The sequence below is a fragment of the Pyrgilauda ruficollis genome, unplaced genomic scaffold (assembly GCF_017590135.1).
Source record: "Pyrgilauda ruficollis isolate IOZ18807 unplaced genomic scaffold, ASM1759013v1 scaffold36, whole genome shotgun sequence".
Classification (NCBI taxonomy): Eukaryota; Metazoa; Chordata; class Aves; order Passeriformes; family Passeridae; genus Pyrgilauda; species Pyrgilauda ruficollis.
Window position 1 is genome coordinate 2531678 of NW_024525045.1, and position 18822 is coordinate 2550499.

At 39.0% G+C, this 18822-nt stretch overlaps 1 protein-coding gene across 2 annotated transcripts in view; it reads left to right on the forward strand.

The window, feature by feature from the left end:
• The window catches only part of SLC9A9 (solute carrier family 9 member A9), a 177959-nt gene that overhangs the window by 63141 nt on the left and 95996 nt on the right, over nucleotides 1–18822 (forward strand). For both annotated transcript variants that reach the window (XM_041475797.1, XM_041475796.1), the window contains exons 7-9: nucleotides 7476–7614; nucleotides 8455–8560; nucleotides 18642–18730. In XM_041475797.1, the coding sequence (XP_041331731.1) occupies nucleotides 7476–7614; nucleotides 8455–8560; nucleotides 18642–18730 (334 nt within the window). The remainder of the gene's footprint in view (nucleotides 1–7475; nucleotides 7615–8454; nucleotides 8561–18641; nucleotides 18731–18822) is intronic.

Below are 18822 nucleotides of genomic sequence, written 5' to 3' on the forward strand. Positions count from 1 at the left end.
TGTGCTGTCGCTAAAGAAAATGTGTAAGGGGAAGGGGGGGGGGGGGGGGGGGAGGTGTTTAATTAAGACTACCCATTCTACCCATTCTTCCAGTCATCACCTTCCCTACCCCTTATGGACACATCAGTCAGTGTCTTGTGAACATGCTCTGCTGTTTTATTCTTTGCACTCTGTTTGTAGAGTAAATGAAGTCCCATAGTATCACATTCTGCCACTTTTGTACAAGTAAGTCTGAGGTGTGGATCGAATTAGGCCTCCAGGAGCACATTAAACTCTTGTTTATGCTCAAACACTTGCAATTGCACATTAATTCTATTTTTGGATTTCAAGAGAGATAGATCATTTTCACAGAAAATCCTTATTCCAGGGTCTCATCACCCTGCACTAATGGGAAGAACTGTCACATAAGGGGAAGGTTGTGTAAATGTTTCTGATAAATATTTTTCAGCTCTTTAAGTAACTTTGGAGATGAGTGGCTCACAAGTAAAAAATTGAAAGATAACAAAAAGGTGAATAATGAAGAAGAATGTCAATTTAGTAGCGCAAGAGCTGGGAGTGGATAATAGCTCCCAGCTCAGGTATCAGGGGTAGAGAGGCAAAAAGATTGCTCAGGCTCATGTACCAACATTAGCAAGAGTCTTAACACATAGAGCACATCTAACTCCCCTTATGGCACAATTAGCATCATGCAGCAGATTTGGTTCAAATAACATAGAAAACTATTTCATTTTTCTGTCTAGATGTTGACTGAAGAATTTTTAGCTTGTTCATTATTTCTTGTTAACTCAGAGGGTTGATGGGTTGTGACATTTACAGTCATGTTTTCTTTGCAGAAAAAAATATTTTTACAGGACTCTTCTACCTTGTTCTATTTTGCGTAAGCGTAAGTGATTACAGAGAGATGCCAGGCAGGGAGAAGTCCAGCTCTTTGTATGAGTACAATAAATATATTTATCTCTTCCTTGGTGGTTGGTTCTTTGTTTCTACCCTCTTAGCACTATGTGCATCTTCCCAGTTGCTGAAGCCACTGAAAGCTCCCTAACTGGGAGGGTAGACTTCAAGCTGCTCTAGACAGACACAGGCCTTTCCTCTTCATGCAAGGTTTAAAAAGAATAGAAATTAAACAGTGAGTTGGATTACAGTTCTGATAGACAAATGAGAAAGGATCATATTTGCAGGCACAGAAATGTGTAAATTATGTGCCTTTGGATATGATCAGCTCATAACTATGGACAGTCAGAGAGATAACACAGAATGCAGCACATGCTGTCACAGACAGCCCACTATCAGCCATCTGTTTTCTGCTGATGTGCTTCATTCCTCTCAAAGATATGGGACAGGAAAGAGTTGTCACTGTGACTGTGGTATTTCCAAATAGATTTATGAAAATTAGGCATTTAGAAGCAATAGCAGTTATTTGAGAATGAAATATTCCTATGCCAAGCCTCAGAGATATGTGAACAAATTTTACTGTTAAAGCCTTAATTTTCTTTTACATAGATTTTAAGCCCATGTTGCTGTTCATCAGAATTTCTTTCTGTCAAAGATAAAACCAGGTTAGAACAAGGTAATGAGAAGCTAAGATACTTGTACAGACGACAGTGCACACCATTTCTCAGGTGCACTGGGGCAGAGAAGCTCCACACCAGATCAGAGATGATGTTAGACTTGAAAGTGCTCTGCCTGCAGGCCCATGAGGTCCTTAATCCTTGTCACAGCTATCATGTCACATCTCCTTTCTACAGTCAAAGCGACTGCAGCCCTGCAGGGAGCAAGCTCTGAGCAGGCTCCGAAGGATGCAGGGTGTCCAGCACCTCTGGCAGCAGGGAATGGCAAAGTTGTCCCTGGGCACCTGGGAAGCTGAGGTCAACCCCATCCAGCTGGGTGAGATACCAGGTCCTTTTGTGGCCCAGCTGGTGGAATTTGAGGGCAAGAATGGGATCACCAGGATAGATGGCTTCCAAGGCTCCCATAGGAGGTAGAGCAGACTTTCTAAGGATAATGGTTTGGGAGACGGAGGAGAAGGAGGGAGGATGACAGATTTTCTGCAGTCCCTGATGTTTGGGGCTAGATGACAACTAAGATCTGCATTAGGGAAAGTCTGCCTGGAACAGCACAAACTATTTGTTGTTTTCTCTGACAAGCTGCTGCTGCTGTGTGTCAGCTCAGGCTTGGACACAGAAGAGAACTGAAAATAGTTACCAGAGTAAAAGCAATAAAAGTTCACATACAACAACAGTAAGTGTTAGCTTGGTTTAAAGTAATCAAGATAATATGTCCTCTAGTATTTTAGAAATTCTGGAAAAGCCTACAAAGGAGCAAAGTAAGGTCAGAAAATAGAGGAAGAAAATAAGCCATGGCACAGAGAAAAAGAAACAGAATGTAAGCCCAGATAGAAAATAGTTTCTATAAACAACTGCTAGACCTTTTTCTAAAATTAAAAACAATAATAGGAGTACTAATACCAGCAGTGATGAAACCAGGCTATAAGTGGAATAAAAGCCATGATCTGCTGCATTGCCAAGGAGAATAAAATTTTGGGTATTCATAATGAAGGTTCAAACGCTGGCCACTTGGGCAGTAATCCAACTACCAGTCTCTCTTTTTTCTTCCTTTCTTTTCTGTTTTAGCTGTTATATAAAGCTCTATATAAATAGAAAGCTTAATATCTATATTTCTGCAAAGTCTTTGCTTCAGGAACCTTAAATGTCTAAAAATTTGCCAATATTGTCAGGAGTAAATTCCATGGAGACAGATTTGTTTATACAGAGAGATGTACAAAAGACTCCTCTGTGTTCCTTTTATGTACTGATCACTATTTTAACATATCTGAAAAACGCACTTGTTTGCTGTTTGAAATTTTTATCTAGAAGATCTCTGCATATTTGTTTCAAAACTGTCAAAATTGGCTGCCTCTGCTAGTCCTTAAGCCTTCCTGCTCTGGTGTGTCTTTGCTTTGCCTTAACTGCCTACAAACCTTCTCTGCTTCATATTGCTTTTACTGGCTTGGCACGGTGACATCCCAAACTTCCCCAGTTGTTTTTACCTTCATAGTTCATCTGCTTGCTCCTCCTGTGGGAGGAGGTCTTTTGTGAAGAAGCCTAAGCAGGCTCTACCGACTTGCCAAGAGAAGGTGCAGGTGTCTGGTGCCATGCATGCACTTTCACATCTGGCTTCTAGTTCAAACACCTATTGGGGGTAAATTACAGCTCTGATGTTTTGGCTTCCTTCCAACACTTTTAGGAAAACTATATAGCCAGAAAGTTGTGTGGAACTGAAACTGATTCCATCCACTTCTCTGAAAGATCCAAGTTTTCTAACATGCTGTAGTGACCTACCTTTTTCTGCATAATTATAATTTCAGGAAAAATAACCTTCTTTCCTTCTTAAAAACAACCTTGAACTCTAGAATACTTTTTTTTCTGGCCTGTTTTATTTTTCTTAATTAGCAACTGATGAAATCACCATGTAGTTCTATAATTATTTATCACCTGAGGGAGATCCCAGTTTATTCAATGAAGGTATTTTAGGGAACATCTGACCTTCCTGTATTTTCAGGTATTTTTTTCTTTTCTCACACTGTTCCTGATTCTCTTTTGTGCAGTACTACATGGCACGTGATGAAGGGCAAGGAGGAAGAAGGGCACTTGGCTAAAGGAAGCCTTGTGGCTTAGCAAGTGGAAAGAAATGCTCCTCTCCAAAGCTGTTTATTTTCATGTTGGTCACATAGACAGGGCAAAGACAGGAATAAACCAGTCTGTTTGCTGGTTATTTCTAATAACTGACTCTACATAATTATATTAGAAATATTCTGCTGTTTGCACACACTTTGCTTCTGATGCTTCAGTATATTTTCTTCAGCATAATGCATTTTTCTAAAATTCATCCGATACAGGTGTTGCTTCACTTCGGCTTATATCAAAGCAAAGAATCTTTATGCTGTTCTGCTAGTTAAGGCTGATTAGCATCTATTTATTTGATGCTGCCACATTAACCCTCTGCACATCAGGTTTGGACAGAAACAAAAGTAGGATACAAGATTTAACCTCAACAACAGATTTTTCCTCAAAAAAACTTGCATGAATTACTGGGACATCTTTGCTGCAATGCTAAGTGCTTTCTATTTTATTTCTTTTTTCCAAGGAAAATACATTGTATTGTACTCACAAGCTTGGAAAACTAACAGGCAGAAAAATATGAATATGACGTATGAATAACTGAAGATGTAAAAAGTAATCAATTAAGATGTAACTGGAAATGTGACTGGATGCTTTCTATTGCAAAGCCCTTCTGTAATGCAGACCTTTAGTACTGGATCCCTATAAAGTGTAGAATGAAAGTGTTTGTCATGCTGAGCTTTCATCCTAAAGTGATCTCAGCAGATGAGAGGAGGGAAGTGGAATGCTTAGCGTGGTACAGATGACACAAACTGTTAATTCTTCTATCTGCTGCAAGAAAAACTACCACCCAACTTGCAATATATTGCATAAATAAATATTGCCTGTGCTTCCTTTTTTGAAAGCTGTGAAAGCACTTGAGCCTGTCCAATGTTGTTGGCTCAAGGAAACACAGAAAAACTTGAAAGAAAAAGAGATCTGTTAAATAGCTGTCTCATACAGAAAGTGCTGGCTAATCCTTAGGAATCCAGCCAGGAGGTGAAGTGTTATTCCTGACTCTAACCAGAAGGAGAGGCAGAGGCTACCAAGCTCACACACAGACAGACAGTAGGGACTGGGCCAGGTGTCTGTGAGACACATGTATTAGTATTCAGTGAGCAGCCAACAAAAAACTCTCATTCCTATCCCTGCACTCTTTCTCATTCTGGCTGGCAGATAAAGCAGGCCTTTGCCATTAAATCTGTTCATGTATCAGTCTCTGAAACAGTTTTCTGCTGCATTTACTTTGAGGACTCCCTTAATCCACCTCTGATACAAATTTACAGAAATAAACCTTTTTTTTTTTTTTTTCTTAAACTCATTCAGCGTTTAGAAAGCCTCTAAAACCTAAAAACAGTTTGAAATTCAGTATCAAACCCTCACTGCTTATTAATGAACTGAAATCATCCCCTTTGTACAGAGAGCACAGAGAGCAGATAGCAGAGAGGGCAAGTCATGGCAGCAGGCCTATTGAATTGCTCTCCAAGGAAAAGGAAGAAGAGTAGAGGCACTATAATTTTAATTATGGTTCTCTCCAGTATTAAACTTTGCAATTGTGTTTTTAGGTCAAATAATTGGTTTGGCAGGAAGTAGTGGAATAAACAGGATGAAATCCTGTTATGTTAAATTACATCTTATATAGAAAATCTCAGGTAAATTGCTGTGCATTTTGGATGCTTGAAAGGATTAAAAGTTAGTGCTAAAAAGAAACATATCCAGAAAAATAAATAGCTCTAGTAGAGAATAATGTGAAATGAAAAATAGAAGTAGAAATATAGTTCTAGTAGAGAATAATGTGAAATGAAAAATAGAAGTAGGCTTTGAGCTGCAGGGAAACAGGAGTTCTGGAAAGATTTAGACCAGAAACCACAGTAGTATAATGAGCATATGCCATGTTATGGTGCTTTTAAAATATCATGGGGGGCACGCTGAGTAGAAAAACTTTTCAGTGAGAGTGAGTCACTTCACATTTGTTCCTGAAATAACTACATTAAGAATAGGGTGCTTTCTTCTAGTTTTCTTCATCCCTGAAATCTGTTGGTAGATTGGAGAGCAAACTGTAACCCTAACCAGTCTTAATAAAGCCAACTTTGCAACCCTATCATGGTCAGAGCCCATCATTCTAACAGAACCATTTTCCTGGATTCTAGGACCTCTCTAAATTCACCACTCAATGCAGGCCAGAGCACCAGTGGCACAAAAGATCATTTCCTGATTTATAATTCACTAAGCAAAACAGAGCAGCAGCTGCAGTCTTTGTACTTGGCTGGGACAAACATCAAAGAACCAAGTGGCTGCTTTGCTGTCAAGACACACCTACAAGTTTCTAGGCAAGAGAAAGAAAGAATTATAAATGATCCCCTGGTCTAAGAAAGCCACAGTTGAAAAAGGACAGAAAATTTCGATACCAGCATGTTGCTGATCACCAGTTCCTCTGCTGCCAGTGTTTTGTGTCCTTGTATCAACAGCACCTTCCACTAGAAATCATCTCACGGATTTGTGGTGGTGCTAATCAGCCTAACTGGAGATCACAGATTTCAGTGCTTAGTTAATTCTGTTGTAGTACATGAGCATTCCCCCCTCATATTTGTGGTGCTCCACCATATGCCTTGAGAATCTTTGTGCCATTTCTGCAGACTGAAAGCATGAGAACTGTTTTCACATCTTCATGTTATTTCAATGCATCTGTTTAGAAAATCCTTTATGCAGAACTTCAACCCCAAGCCTTATTTCCAAATGAAAAACATCAGACTGAAAGGATCACATTCTTAATATCCAAAAGCTTAAAATATTCACAACTTTTTAAAAATTCTAAAAATTCAATTCTTAAAATACCAATCATTTTCCAGCAATCCAAGGTGCATTCTGGAACCCAAAGCCAAACTCAGCACATTTTCTTTGACAGGGATCATAAAAGTACTCAAAACAGTACTCAAAGCAACAGAACACAAAGATGTAAAATGTTTCTTAATTAGTTTGTGAGGCTTAGAGCTATTTTGTATCTGTTCAATATAATATCTCAACAAGAAAAAGGACATACATACATATACGGAGTTTCTGCTGTTCTGGGTAATAACTGACTGCTGGCAAATAACTCTGAGACACCAAAATAATTATTTAGTGCACAGCTCCTTTGCTTTGGTGGCATCATTTCCCATCCCAAAATACTTGTGGTTGCTGCACTCAGGGTTGGGAAACAGGAGATGACCTTGGACAACTGCAGCAGTTTCTTTCTGTGGGACAACATTCATTCTGTCCGCAAGCTTCCTATTGCTGAACTCTTGCCACAGCTCCAGCCCTGGATATGAAGGGTTACATCAAGAAGAAAAATGCTCTGTGATTTGTGACAAAATTGCTGCTGCATGTGTGGTACCTGCTGTGATTTGTGTCACCCATTTGAGCCTCAGCCATAAAGCTGCACTTTTTATCAAGGATATTTGCAAATATGTAACTGCTCTGAGGACATATGGCCAATAAATAATTCAAAGTTATCTATCTTCCCTGCAGTTTTCTTATCCACCTACCACCTTTTAATGTTTTGTTGGCCTGGAAACAATATTGTTTATGGCACTTCTAGTATAAAAGTGTTGCTGACTGGCAGTAGACTCTTTCCAGTGTGATACCTTGAGAACAAATTTGTTCTCCTCAGTCTCCATCTGCTTTGCTCTCATCTGCTATTAGCCCAGAGAAGTCTTGTTTTGCATTTCGAGTGCCTAAAACTGTTCAATTGCAATTATTGATTCCAAAACTGTTACAATGTGATTGAATTTGTTGTTCCTTTTTCTCTCCCTCTCCCCCACCCCTTTGTTTTCTTTTCAGCTCTATATCCATTTACAGTCCTAAGGAGAATCCTAATACTTTTGATGCTGCTGCATTCTTCCAGTCAGTAGGAAATTTTCTGGGGATCTTTGCTGGATCATTTGCCATGGGATCCTCTTATGCTGTTGTCACAGCTTTAATATCCTTTATGGGTTGTTTTCAGGGAGCAAATCTATATATATTGGAAAAAACATGCAATATCTGAGAGTGACCATCTTTAGTTTGAGCCTGAAGCTTTTCACTCCAGGCTCAAGTGTTTGTAAGGAAACATATAAATCATTAATTGAAGGAAATGTCATTTGTCAGAATCTACAAATTTCTTTTTTTACATTTATCATTAGGCAGGACTCTGGCCTTTATCACCCTATTTGCAAATAATTGTATTTTAAGGAAAGTGTTTTGAAGTATATTGAGGCTCAAACATGTATTTTTTAAGAACAGCAACTAGTTTATGAACTCTAAGCTTGCAGCAATTATACAAAAATACAAGAGAAACACTACAACGTGTCAGTGTGACCAACAAGCCCATCAGTTTAACTAAGCTGGAAATTAAAGGTCTTTCTGTTGCCCTGCATTTTTTCTTGTGTTTTGCAGTTCATATGAAATGCTACTGTAGAAAGATCAGTGATTTTTATCTTTCTTGCATTCACACAAATGTAAACAAATGCCAGTTTGTTTATAAAACTGGACAAAATTACTTCCTTTTCCTTTTTTTTCTAGGAAAAAGAATATCAAATGCAACCCACTAGGTATTAATTCAAGCTCCACAAAAGTACTTAAAATAGCTGACTTTAAAATCTGTTCTGGATTTTCCTCCTTGAGATAAGTTAGAAGCTGTGCAGTTCTTCCCAAATTCAATCTGTGTAGATGAGTATGGTGGGGGAGCTTTCTTTCTTTCTTTCATCTTTTCTCAGATTGGAGGTAACTTTAGCTTACAAACCAGTTGCGTTTTTATTTTTCCTTAGTAATCTTTTAGCACTTGACAAAATTCACAAAGCTGTGTGAGTTTCCTATGTTGGAGACAGGTCTGTTTTTCCTCCTATCCTGGAGTGCCTTCTTATCAGCAGAAGCCGCTGGGCTTACAGGTAAGTAGTGCATTTAATTAAATAAAAGCAATTTTATAATATGCCTCTAATGTGGGTAAAATGCATGGCTTATTTTAGGCATGACATCATATATAAAGCTCCTAAAAGCCTGTTGCTATATTGGAGATTGTTTCATCTTTAAGAACAATTCTGTAGTGACATTGAATAATTCTTCCATACAAAGACATAATAGATCAGGCTCAAGCCCTCAGTCTTTCTTCCCTGCATTATCCCATTCCTATTAATCCCTCTATTTTCTGGCCAGCTATGGGACCAAAGAGACAGTAAGTGCAAGGAAGGCAGTAGGCAGTGCCTTGTGATTACCAGCCTCTGTGCTCCTCCGCACACACTCCATATCCCAGGCCCTCCTCGTGTTTCTCAATCAATAATTGAGACCAATTATCAATAGCAAACCAAGAACAGGGCCAGTGGGATGCATCCACCTTTATACTTCCAAAAAAAATAGTCATCTTGTTCAGTGCACCTACATGTACATTTTGGCACAGCCATGTCCCAGTAACAGGGAGAAAGATGTGTGATCTGATTGTTTTTTCATTAATGCCAGGAAAAAAATTGTACAATCACAGTCAATTATGTACCAGGGCCTCCATTAAAGTGTACACAGAAGTTTAGGCAAAATTTCTAAATGGATATAGTTTGCCTCCACAGCAATCTATTGTATTGTGTGATTCAAAGGAACAAAGTTTCTATGACCTTGATTGTTTTAATGCTCTTGAGGTTGTCACCTCTGAAATCCAGCGCTCTAATTAATGTCAGGGAAAATCAGGAGAAGAAAAATGCTTAATGGAGTGGTAATGCAGCCCATGCTGGTTTGTTTGCAAAATTGTTCAAAGCCTTTTGAAGGCAACAGTTCCATTTTTACCGAGTTCTCTGCAGCCAGCATGTTACTTTTTTAATATCAGCCACACAATCAAACTATTTCTGAATGGGTATGAATATGAATATCTGTATCTTTGTCTTACTAATTATACAGCTTTGCATCCTGTTTACTGCCAAATTCTTCAGGCCAATGAATAAAAACAGTGGTACATGAACTGAACAAAAGGGTGGTATTTCATTACATCAAGAAAATCAGATACCAGGTGGAATGAAAGTCCATTTTGTCTCTTAACAGCTCTGTACTGGTTTGGGCAAGGGTAGCATTAATTTTCTTCACAGTTGCTAATGTGGTGCTGGAAACAGCCCTGGTAAATCCGGGATATTTCAGGTATCACTGAGAAGCACTTCAACAGAGCCAAGGGGTTTTCTGCTCCTCAGCTCACCAGCAAAGGGGCTGAGGGTGCCAGGACAGCTGACCCCAGCTGAGCCATTCCAGAGCCAGGGAAGCTGGGGGAAGAAGGATTCTCACTCTTACCCTTGTCCCATTCTCTCCCCCATCCCACCAAGGAGGAGGGAGAGAGGGAGTGAGCAGCTGTCAGAGTCTGAGCTGCTGCCTGGGGTTACACTCAACAAGCTCTCAAAAATGTGGCATGAATACTGCAGAAAATGCAAGCAGAGGGGGAGGATTGTTGATCACTTTCCTGCTACTGGAGGTACTGATTTCTTAATCCAGTGACTTCCAAGTAAGGACTGTTTTAAAATGCATTCTTACAGAGCACAAGGATGCTGTGTTTCAGCAACTGAACAATTGATTATACATTACACACAAAAAGTAGATTTGTAAAGGAAACACTCATATCTTTCAGAGCCTCGGGTGCTGCACCAAAGGTAATTTCCATTTCTCAGGCATAGGAACAGACTGTATGTCCAGACAAAAATAATTGGCATATGTCTTTTTTGCATGCTGCAAACATGATGATGGACAGCAGAGTCTCTCCTGGCAGTTACCCTGAAGAGTGTTTCATTGCTCTTTTCTGCTGTAATATATAAAATATCTGAAATAAAAGACTTAATTATTGAACAGATGGTGGTGGTAGCCATGGTAAGGAATTTTAAATGGACAGAGACAGAGAAGGAGGAAGAGAGTGGAACCAATGTAAACTTTCAATTTAAGGGAAAAATAGAAAATTGTTGTGAAATTTAACTAATTCTTATCAAAATAGGAACTGATGGAGGACAGATAATTAATTCACTAACATATATATTCCAATAAAAATTGTCAAGCATTTTTAGGTCTGCCACTAGCATTTTTTCATGGATGTTTTTTCATGGGTTCTGAGTTTCATTGTGGAAATTGTTTAATTACTGTTGTGAGAAGGCAAAGTTTAATCTTGAAACTTTTATCAGTTAAATCTTTGTCACTTAATTTCTGTAAAAGGCTTTTGTCAGAAGCTCTTATTACAGAAAAAAATCATGGAGCATTTATTGTGGCTTCAGAAGTTTAAAGCTGTGCTTTACAAATGCATTTACTTTACTAGTACTGTGCTGACATTACCCCTTAGTTGCCTGGCTTAACCAGTTTTGATGTTGCTTTTGTCTTTCAATTTCCTCTGAAATATTTCTAACACTCCTCCTTTCAAAATACTATTTTAAACTCCAAGTTCAGCAGCAGAGTCTCTGTTGATTAAGAAATTTTCACCAGACTTTGGTTCAGCACTGATTTCTCACACCCATGCTAAGGAAATGTGTGCAACATGCAGTTGTGTGCAGTGCCCACACAGGTGGGTGCACACAAAGCTCCTGCTGCAGGAGGCAGGGGGAGCCCAGCAAAAAGGCAGTCGTGCTTCAGGACTCAGCTCTCAATCTACACTCTAACTTCCAGAGTTTCTCAGTTTTCTTGCTTTGCCCTTTGTCTCAGTGTGTGCAGGCTCTGGTTTTGCAGTCCTGTGCCTGTCCTCACCAGCAGGTGTGAGATGCAGAGAGCCTCACCCCAGCAGTGGCACAGCTGCACCGCTGCGCTCAATGCACCACACTCCTCGTGTCAACATGCTTCAAAAACTAACTGCTTCCATTAGACATTCATGCCTACATTCATCTCATTTTCCTTGGACATTGTGTTTTCTCTGTTCATTCCTTCTAAATGGACTTCAAAGGATTAACACTAGACTCGTACTTCCCTGTAGCTACTAAGTAATGTAATTGCAAAATTATTTTATTCTTATAATGCTTTCCACAGCAGTCCTTCAATCATTCTGAGCTTTTTGAAGTATTTCATAATTTAGAAATAAGGGGCTATACTGGTTTTTTGGTGAGTAAAGTAGATGGTAGGGCTCACTTGTTTAGCTTGCAGATTTCTAAAATAAAATTTAACTGGAGAGTAGTGCAGGTCAATATTTTAGAAAATATTTCATTCCTCTGCCTCAAGATATCCCATGATATATAACACACAATATATGGGCCTGACCCTCGTTGAAAAATGGATGTGATTGAACCAACAAATCAAAATAAAAAATCTGGGATGACTACACAATTATTGTTATACTGGGAACTGGAAATTATAAATTAATGTTATGGTTATTAATCTTATAGCTATATCATCAAGCTGTGACACATGCATGATAAATTGATTCTTATACAGTAGAATCTAATTTGTGCATTTTCTCATTTGCCCTGGAGTATATCATTCCTGACTGCTGAGCAAAGCTGTAATAGCAGAATACTAGAGTAAGGTCAGTGTTAATAGAGATGTTTTCATTTGCTAAGTTCATTACATAGTATTTACTAGTAGGCTATAAAAAAAATCAAATTTAAATTAAACACTTGTTGAAATAAATTAAGAAAGTACATCTTGCATATATTAATTGCTTGTTATCTTGTTTTATAATTAACAACATTTTCTAAATTTTGAATGATCACTCAGTCTGAGAAAGGTTCCATGATGTACATGGGCATTTAATGGTCATCTCACTTGGACCTTCTCTGTCTACAGCTGTTTGAAGTGACCAGATCCTCAAATAAAAAGAGATTCATTTACCTACAGAAATACATATGGATGGGAATTGACTTGTATGTATCTATGTGTTCATTTGATGCGTACTTCAAAGTCACACAGTGACTCAGTGTAAAGGCACCAAAATTGCAGCCAAGCTCCTCTGCTTTTTACACAGTAAAGACCTGCATTATGAAGACAAGAAAGACAATAGACCTTGAAGGAAAAAATTGTTGGAGAGTGTAATTTTTGTTCCTTTGCTGGTTTTCAGAGCTCTTTGCTTTCTGATCATTATAAAGCAAAAAAGCTTGTGATAATAAATTACTGCTGCTTCCTCACCTTCAGCAATTTTTGTCTGGACATTTTGTGATGTCTCTGCCTTTGTCACACCTGCCTTCTTATTCAGGGGCTCACAGGAGAGCAGAGTCTACCTAGCAGGAAAGCTTTTCCTCCTTTTCCTCCAAAAATAAATAAGCAGCATATTATGAATGAGGCACTGAGGATGAGTCCAAAGATCTGGTCCCTCACTGGGGCAATTTTGTGCTATTTTTCTATTTAGGACATAGCAAGCATGAATGTCACCAACTTCATTTTCTTTAATACTGCTGACAAAGTGCATTTATCCTCATGCTGTTCACTTCTCCTATCTCTTTGCTGTGATTTGTCTAGAATCTGTCATCCACCTCACTGCTTTTTTAAAATTCTGTGGGCAGGTCTTGTGGACACTCTCAGAAGGGATCTGCCAAAACATTTCTGTCTGCAGTTCTGGGCACTGTGAGCCCAAGGCAGCTTGGTGCCTGATGGGCTTTAGTTTCCTGAGCTGACAGTATTCTATACAAGGAAGATATGCTGGGCTTTCAATTCTAAACTGTGGGGTTTTCTGTTCTTTATTCATTTGTAATGTGCCGTGCTGTGTCATGCAGAGCAGGCAGACTCCTGCCAGTGAGGAGGGAGAAGGGATACTTTGGCTTCCAGGTCAGAAGGAAAGAGACCACAGCTCTTGTGAGCTCTAGTTCTGCCACTCCCAGGAGCACAGGATGAAATCTAAGCCTAATTAGGAAAGCAATAGGTAAGAAGATGGCATTTGCCCTGCTTTGCAGACAGATGACAACTGAGCTGGTCTGCAGCAAATCCCTTACTGGAGTCAGGGCTTGGGTCTGCCTAACTTAGGGGCTGCTGTAGGTACAGTGTTCTAAGGCAGTAAGAAAAAAAGAGAAATGTGTATGTTTTAGAGAAAAGTACATATTCTAGCAAAGCATTAAGCTGAGACCAAAGATCAGTTGCATAAAATGTGGATAGTGGAGTCTTATTGCTAAGGCAGAGGTTCAGGATAAACAGGGTAAGCACTCAGCATGTCCAGAATAAAGGCTGTTATATGTCACCATAAGAGTTCCAGTGCAAACCAAATTCAGTAATTCATTTGGGGTTAGAAGAGTACAACACTAAAGACCAGGTCTCACTTGAAGCAGCCAGGTGCAATACCAATGAACAGTCCTCAGATAAGGGCCTAAAAAATCCCCTCATCTCCATCTTCTGTTGCTTTCTGTCGCTTCAAAATAGAATCAGCCTCAGACAACTCCAGAGCTAAAATCTCATGAACAAAGCACAAGCTTTGGTTCTGCATTGGTGCAGGTCTGGTGTGAGAAGCCTTAAATCTTTTCTTTACCATCAAGAAGATGATTAGTCACATTTGATACCCTCAGTGAAAACAGCCTGGATAGGGAGATTGTTGCCCCTGGGTGTATGGCCCTATTACTGCAGCAATTTGAGGCAGACAGCCTCATTTCCTGCCACTCACACGTTCAGCTGCATCCCAAGAGATGCTGTGGAGATTCTGACATAAATATGACTCCAAAGTAAATGTTATCTGATTTAAATAATTTCTCTTTTACCCAGTGCTCATTCTTCCTTTTTCCACACATTTCCCCACCTCTGATAAAAGACCAGTTCCTGCTGTTTACTGAGAGATTTCAGGATGTTGTGCATCTTTAGAGAGGCATCCCAGAAGCCCTGGAAACCTTCGAAGCTGGGATGAAAGCTGGTCAGTTTGCTTACAGGTCTTTTGAAAGGAATCTATACTTTTTTATCTATTCCTTTGCTCCCCCAGAAGGTAGCGGTTTGGGGGTTTTCTTTTTCCAAATTCCCTTTTTTACCCTCAAAAGACCTGACAGTTGGAGAAAAATGTCTATTTTAATCTCCCAAATTAGCAAATTCTCAAGTTTTGATTGTGGCCACTCACTTCCAGGTTTGCATTAAAAGAACATTGCACATGCTGTTCATCTCTGACATTCCTTTTTGTAAAATGATGTAAAAGAAGATTTTGTCTGTTAGTGAAAATATAGGAGCTATTTTTAGATTAGCACTTGTAAATTAATTCCCACACTATAATTTTAAGGTTCACGCTATCAGGAAAATACTATTAAATGTACAAGTTCCTATATACTTGCTGTAGTTTTTATATTTTTTATATTACTAGCTTTAGATTCGACAACCATTTCAACTACATATATTTGTAAAAACTAATGTAAGAACAAGTTCTCTAGCTCTATTAACAGCTAACAAGCTGTCTCAATTTCTCTGTTACAAAAAAAATCAAATAAAATGGTAAGGCTTTTATTCTAAAAAGAAAGAGGTTTATCTGTAGCTGCATGTTTACTAGTGATATAAGCATTTTTTCTGTGAAGTGTCTCATCTTTTACATTAAGAGAAGAATGTCAGTAATCTGTTAATAAACACAATGAGCTGTATTGCATTTAACAATTTTCCACATGTTTCAACTCAAAACATTCCCTGCTTACTTTAAGTTAGCATTTTTTTCTGTTATTTTAGTACTGTCTCAGTAATTGCTGATTTTGCCACTTAAACAAATAACGAGTGACTGAGCTGTTTCCAGCAGCCTGAAACTGAGGACAAGTAAAAAGTCCACCTTGCTTTATCTACCTCCTGCATCTACTGGATATTTTCTGTTTTCAGCTCCAGTATTGCCATATTTGCTCTTACCTGCTTCTCTGTGAAAGCAAGCCCACAAAAACAGCCTCATTCTGTGCCACACTCAGCTCATACAGTATTTCACTACCCAGCTGACTTCAAAATCCAGCTTTCATGGTGCTACAAAGAAATCCAGATTGCCTTTTCCTTGTAACTAAAGAGTTCTGTGTTTGCCTCTTTAGGTACTTCTCTTTCCTTTTCAGTTAACATGTACTTCTCTTTCAGTTAACAGTTGATCATTACTCTTAAGTAATCATTTTTATGGATATTCATTACAAACAATTTTCTCCAAGCCTTTTAACGAACTATTCATTGTGAGAGTCATAGCTGGTACATATTAAGCTTTCAATTGTAGCAATTGAAATATTCCACTGCATTCCCCCAGTCTTCCCTGGAAACAGGGTGTCTGGTTTCTACACTTGCATAATTGCATGGTTCAGTTCATTTATTCTTATTGCAAAATCAGATTTAAGCCATTTTATTCTTCATGACACTCTCTCGGTTTTCTCACTACCCATAATTAACAGTTTCTTAGCAGTCAAAACCAGTTTATAATCACAGTTGAATTTAATAGTCAATTTTAAAAATGCAAGACTTGACATCCTGATGATTAATAGAGAAGAAGCTGCATCAGAAACTCTTATCTCCATTTCAGTTACTGAGCCTGGAGCTAGTGATTCTTAGCAGCATTACTGTTTGCCTGTATTTTTAACTGAAATGTCATTGTTTGAGCATCCCAGTGCATATTATTAATGCCTTGAGAATTTTTTAATTCCCCAGATCAGTTCCGCACAATCAAATACAGTTACTGAGAAAAAAGAAATAGACACATTTATGAGAGCAATTAGAACTCACAAAAATATAAACTTCCTGGAATGTATTTCAGCAGTGACAATCTCACCACACCCCACAACATTTACCATGAAGAAAATTCTTAGTGTAGGTAGGAAAAAAAAATCAAAACAGACTTAAGAAAATAAATATAAAAAACAAAGACACACTAAAAGTTCAGTGGAATTTCTCTTGGCTAAAGAGTCAGTGTTCTGTAGAAGCAGTACAGGTAAATTTAAAATACAAAGAGAACCCAGAAGCAAACAAAATGTCCACAGTGGTTTGTGGCGAAAAACATATATTTGTTTCCTTGTTTTCTTTCTGATGACAGTTGTTCCTTGTGCCAAATCAAATCAGAAGTATTTACTCTATACTTTTTTCTTCCATTAAAGGCATATTAATGCCAGGCCTCAGTTCTTCCCAGAAAAAAAAAAAAAAAAAAAAAAAAAAAAAAAAAAAAAAAAAGAGGAGCTTGCAAGAAAATTGGATATTTTTTGCCAATATTTGCTTGGTTAGCAAAATAAGGAGAGTCTAAAGAAAAACATGATAAGGTAATGATTTGTTTAACTGGCACATTAGAATTCACAGATCCCACACACACAGTCTCCCTCAAATGAAATAGTTTCAGCATTGTCTAAATTATTACTTTGATTTGTTTCCTTTCCTATGCTGTGGTTCAGGGCAGGAGGATATTTTATCTACCTCAAGGGCCCTCTTACTCTAAAATCCAAACATTTCTAGATTTGGATGAGCCTGTTAAAGAACCTGTCGAGGCAGCAGTGCTTGAGACAACTGACACTTGTTCAGTCTGTTCCTATCCCTTTTCCTGGGACTCTGAAGCCTGGCCTGCCCCGGCTGATGCTTTGGAAGCAGCAGATTGTTTGTATTGGGTTTGCTGGGCTAAAGGTGCAGAGCTGCAGACCCTGCCCCCTTACTGAGCCCCTTCTTGCTGGCCCTGTGAAGTCAGGAGTCACCATCCTGGAGAAGACGGAGGGAGCTTTATCCAGTTTCCAGCCCAGGACTGGGGAAACAAACAGAGATTCTTTTCACCATTCCACTTCATGCTCTTTGCTTCCAGTGGAACTGCTTTATGTTTCAGTTCATGCTTGTTTAACCCCATAAATGCCTCGAAAGCTCTAGCACAATCACATCACTAGGATGAATAGTGCCGAAACCTGGACAGGCATCTTTCTGCTTGCTTTGTTGTCTCAGACTCATCAGTTTAATGTCAGTGCATGTGAGCAGCCTGTGAGCTGAGAATTATCTAGCAGTGTGCAGAGCAGCCCTTGAGGAAGCAGAACGAAAAGGCTGATTAGGGCGTGCTGCAGCTCCTGCACGGGAGGCAGCGAGGAGCAGGGCTGGAAGGCACAGGGGCTGAAGCACTGTGGGTGGAGGGTGACAACTGCGTGTACATGAGCACAGAGGTGGCACAGAGTGATCCCACTGCTGGCTGTGTGCTCAGCCCACCCCACGGGCCTGGGCAAGTGTGCAGGGTTTCAGTGAGCAATGATCAGAGTGGACACGAGAAAGCCCTGAGCTGTTGTGTGAATGATTATCTATGTAGACATACCCCAAGTTTAAGAAAAAGACAGAGCTTTCTTCCTCCATGGGCATTTACATATGGCTACTGGTGAACACTATTTTTGGTTTTCTGTTTTCTCCCTATGTGCTTTACCTCCTGCATTATCTGTGACCCCACCTCACAATCTTATCAGCTTCTTTAATTACAGTACTGCACTACAGTGATGTTACTCTGTGATTCTAGTGAGTTAGGACCAGGACCAAGGCAGTATTGAAAAACATCCCTATGAAACAAATTTGATATTAATATTCCTGACAATCCTGCTTCCCTGTCCCTCCAGACCTTCCACAAGCTGGGACTACAACTGCTGCCACGTGTCCACCATCACTGACCTGCTTGCTCTGGGCAGCACAGCTTGCACATGCCAGAGCATCACTTTTAAGCAATGTGTTGTTGTTCACCTTGACATTGTTACACACTGCTTGTGATAAGATACAATCAGGTACAGACTGAAATGATTTTACCCTGTTGCAGTCATTCAGTACCAAGTGATCTCAAACCATTTAAATGTAACAATTTATTTTTTCCTTTCCTATTCAGTCCCTGCCAAATTCTTTCAAACAGTCCACATTCCTACATGTTACAATTATGTTAGTCCTACACTTACAATTACTGTCAGATTATGTTTGGATCATACCATCTATTCATTGAAAAAATTTTCTACAACCTTTGAATTTCGAAATACACAACAGTGGAAATGCTATGAAAGCCTGATTGTCCTTAGAACATATATCTCAAATTTCTTTTGTTATAGAAAACTATTAACAGACTAATTTGGTTTTTTATGCAGCCTATTCCAAGCCTAAGTAAGAAAACAGAAGCAGCTAACTCTTTTTATTTTTTAATTTCAGGTATTGTTGCTGTCCTTTTCTGTGGAGTTACACAAGCCCATTACACCTACAACAATCTGTCACCAGATTCCAAAATGAGAACTAAACAGGTAGGACATGGAAATAACTAACATCGTGTCTTACACTGGTGTAAGCAGTAACAGTCACTGGAATACAGCTGGATGGGATTTCATCAATGCAA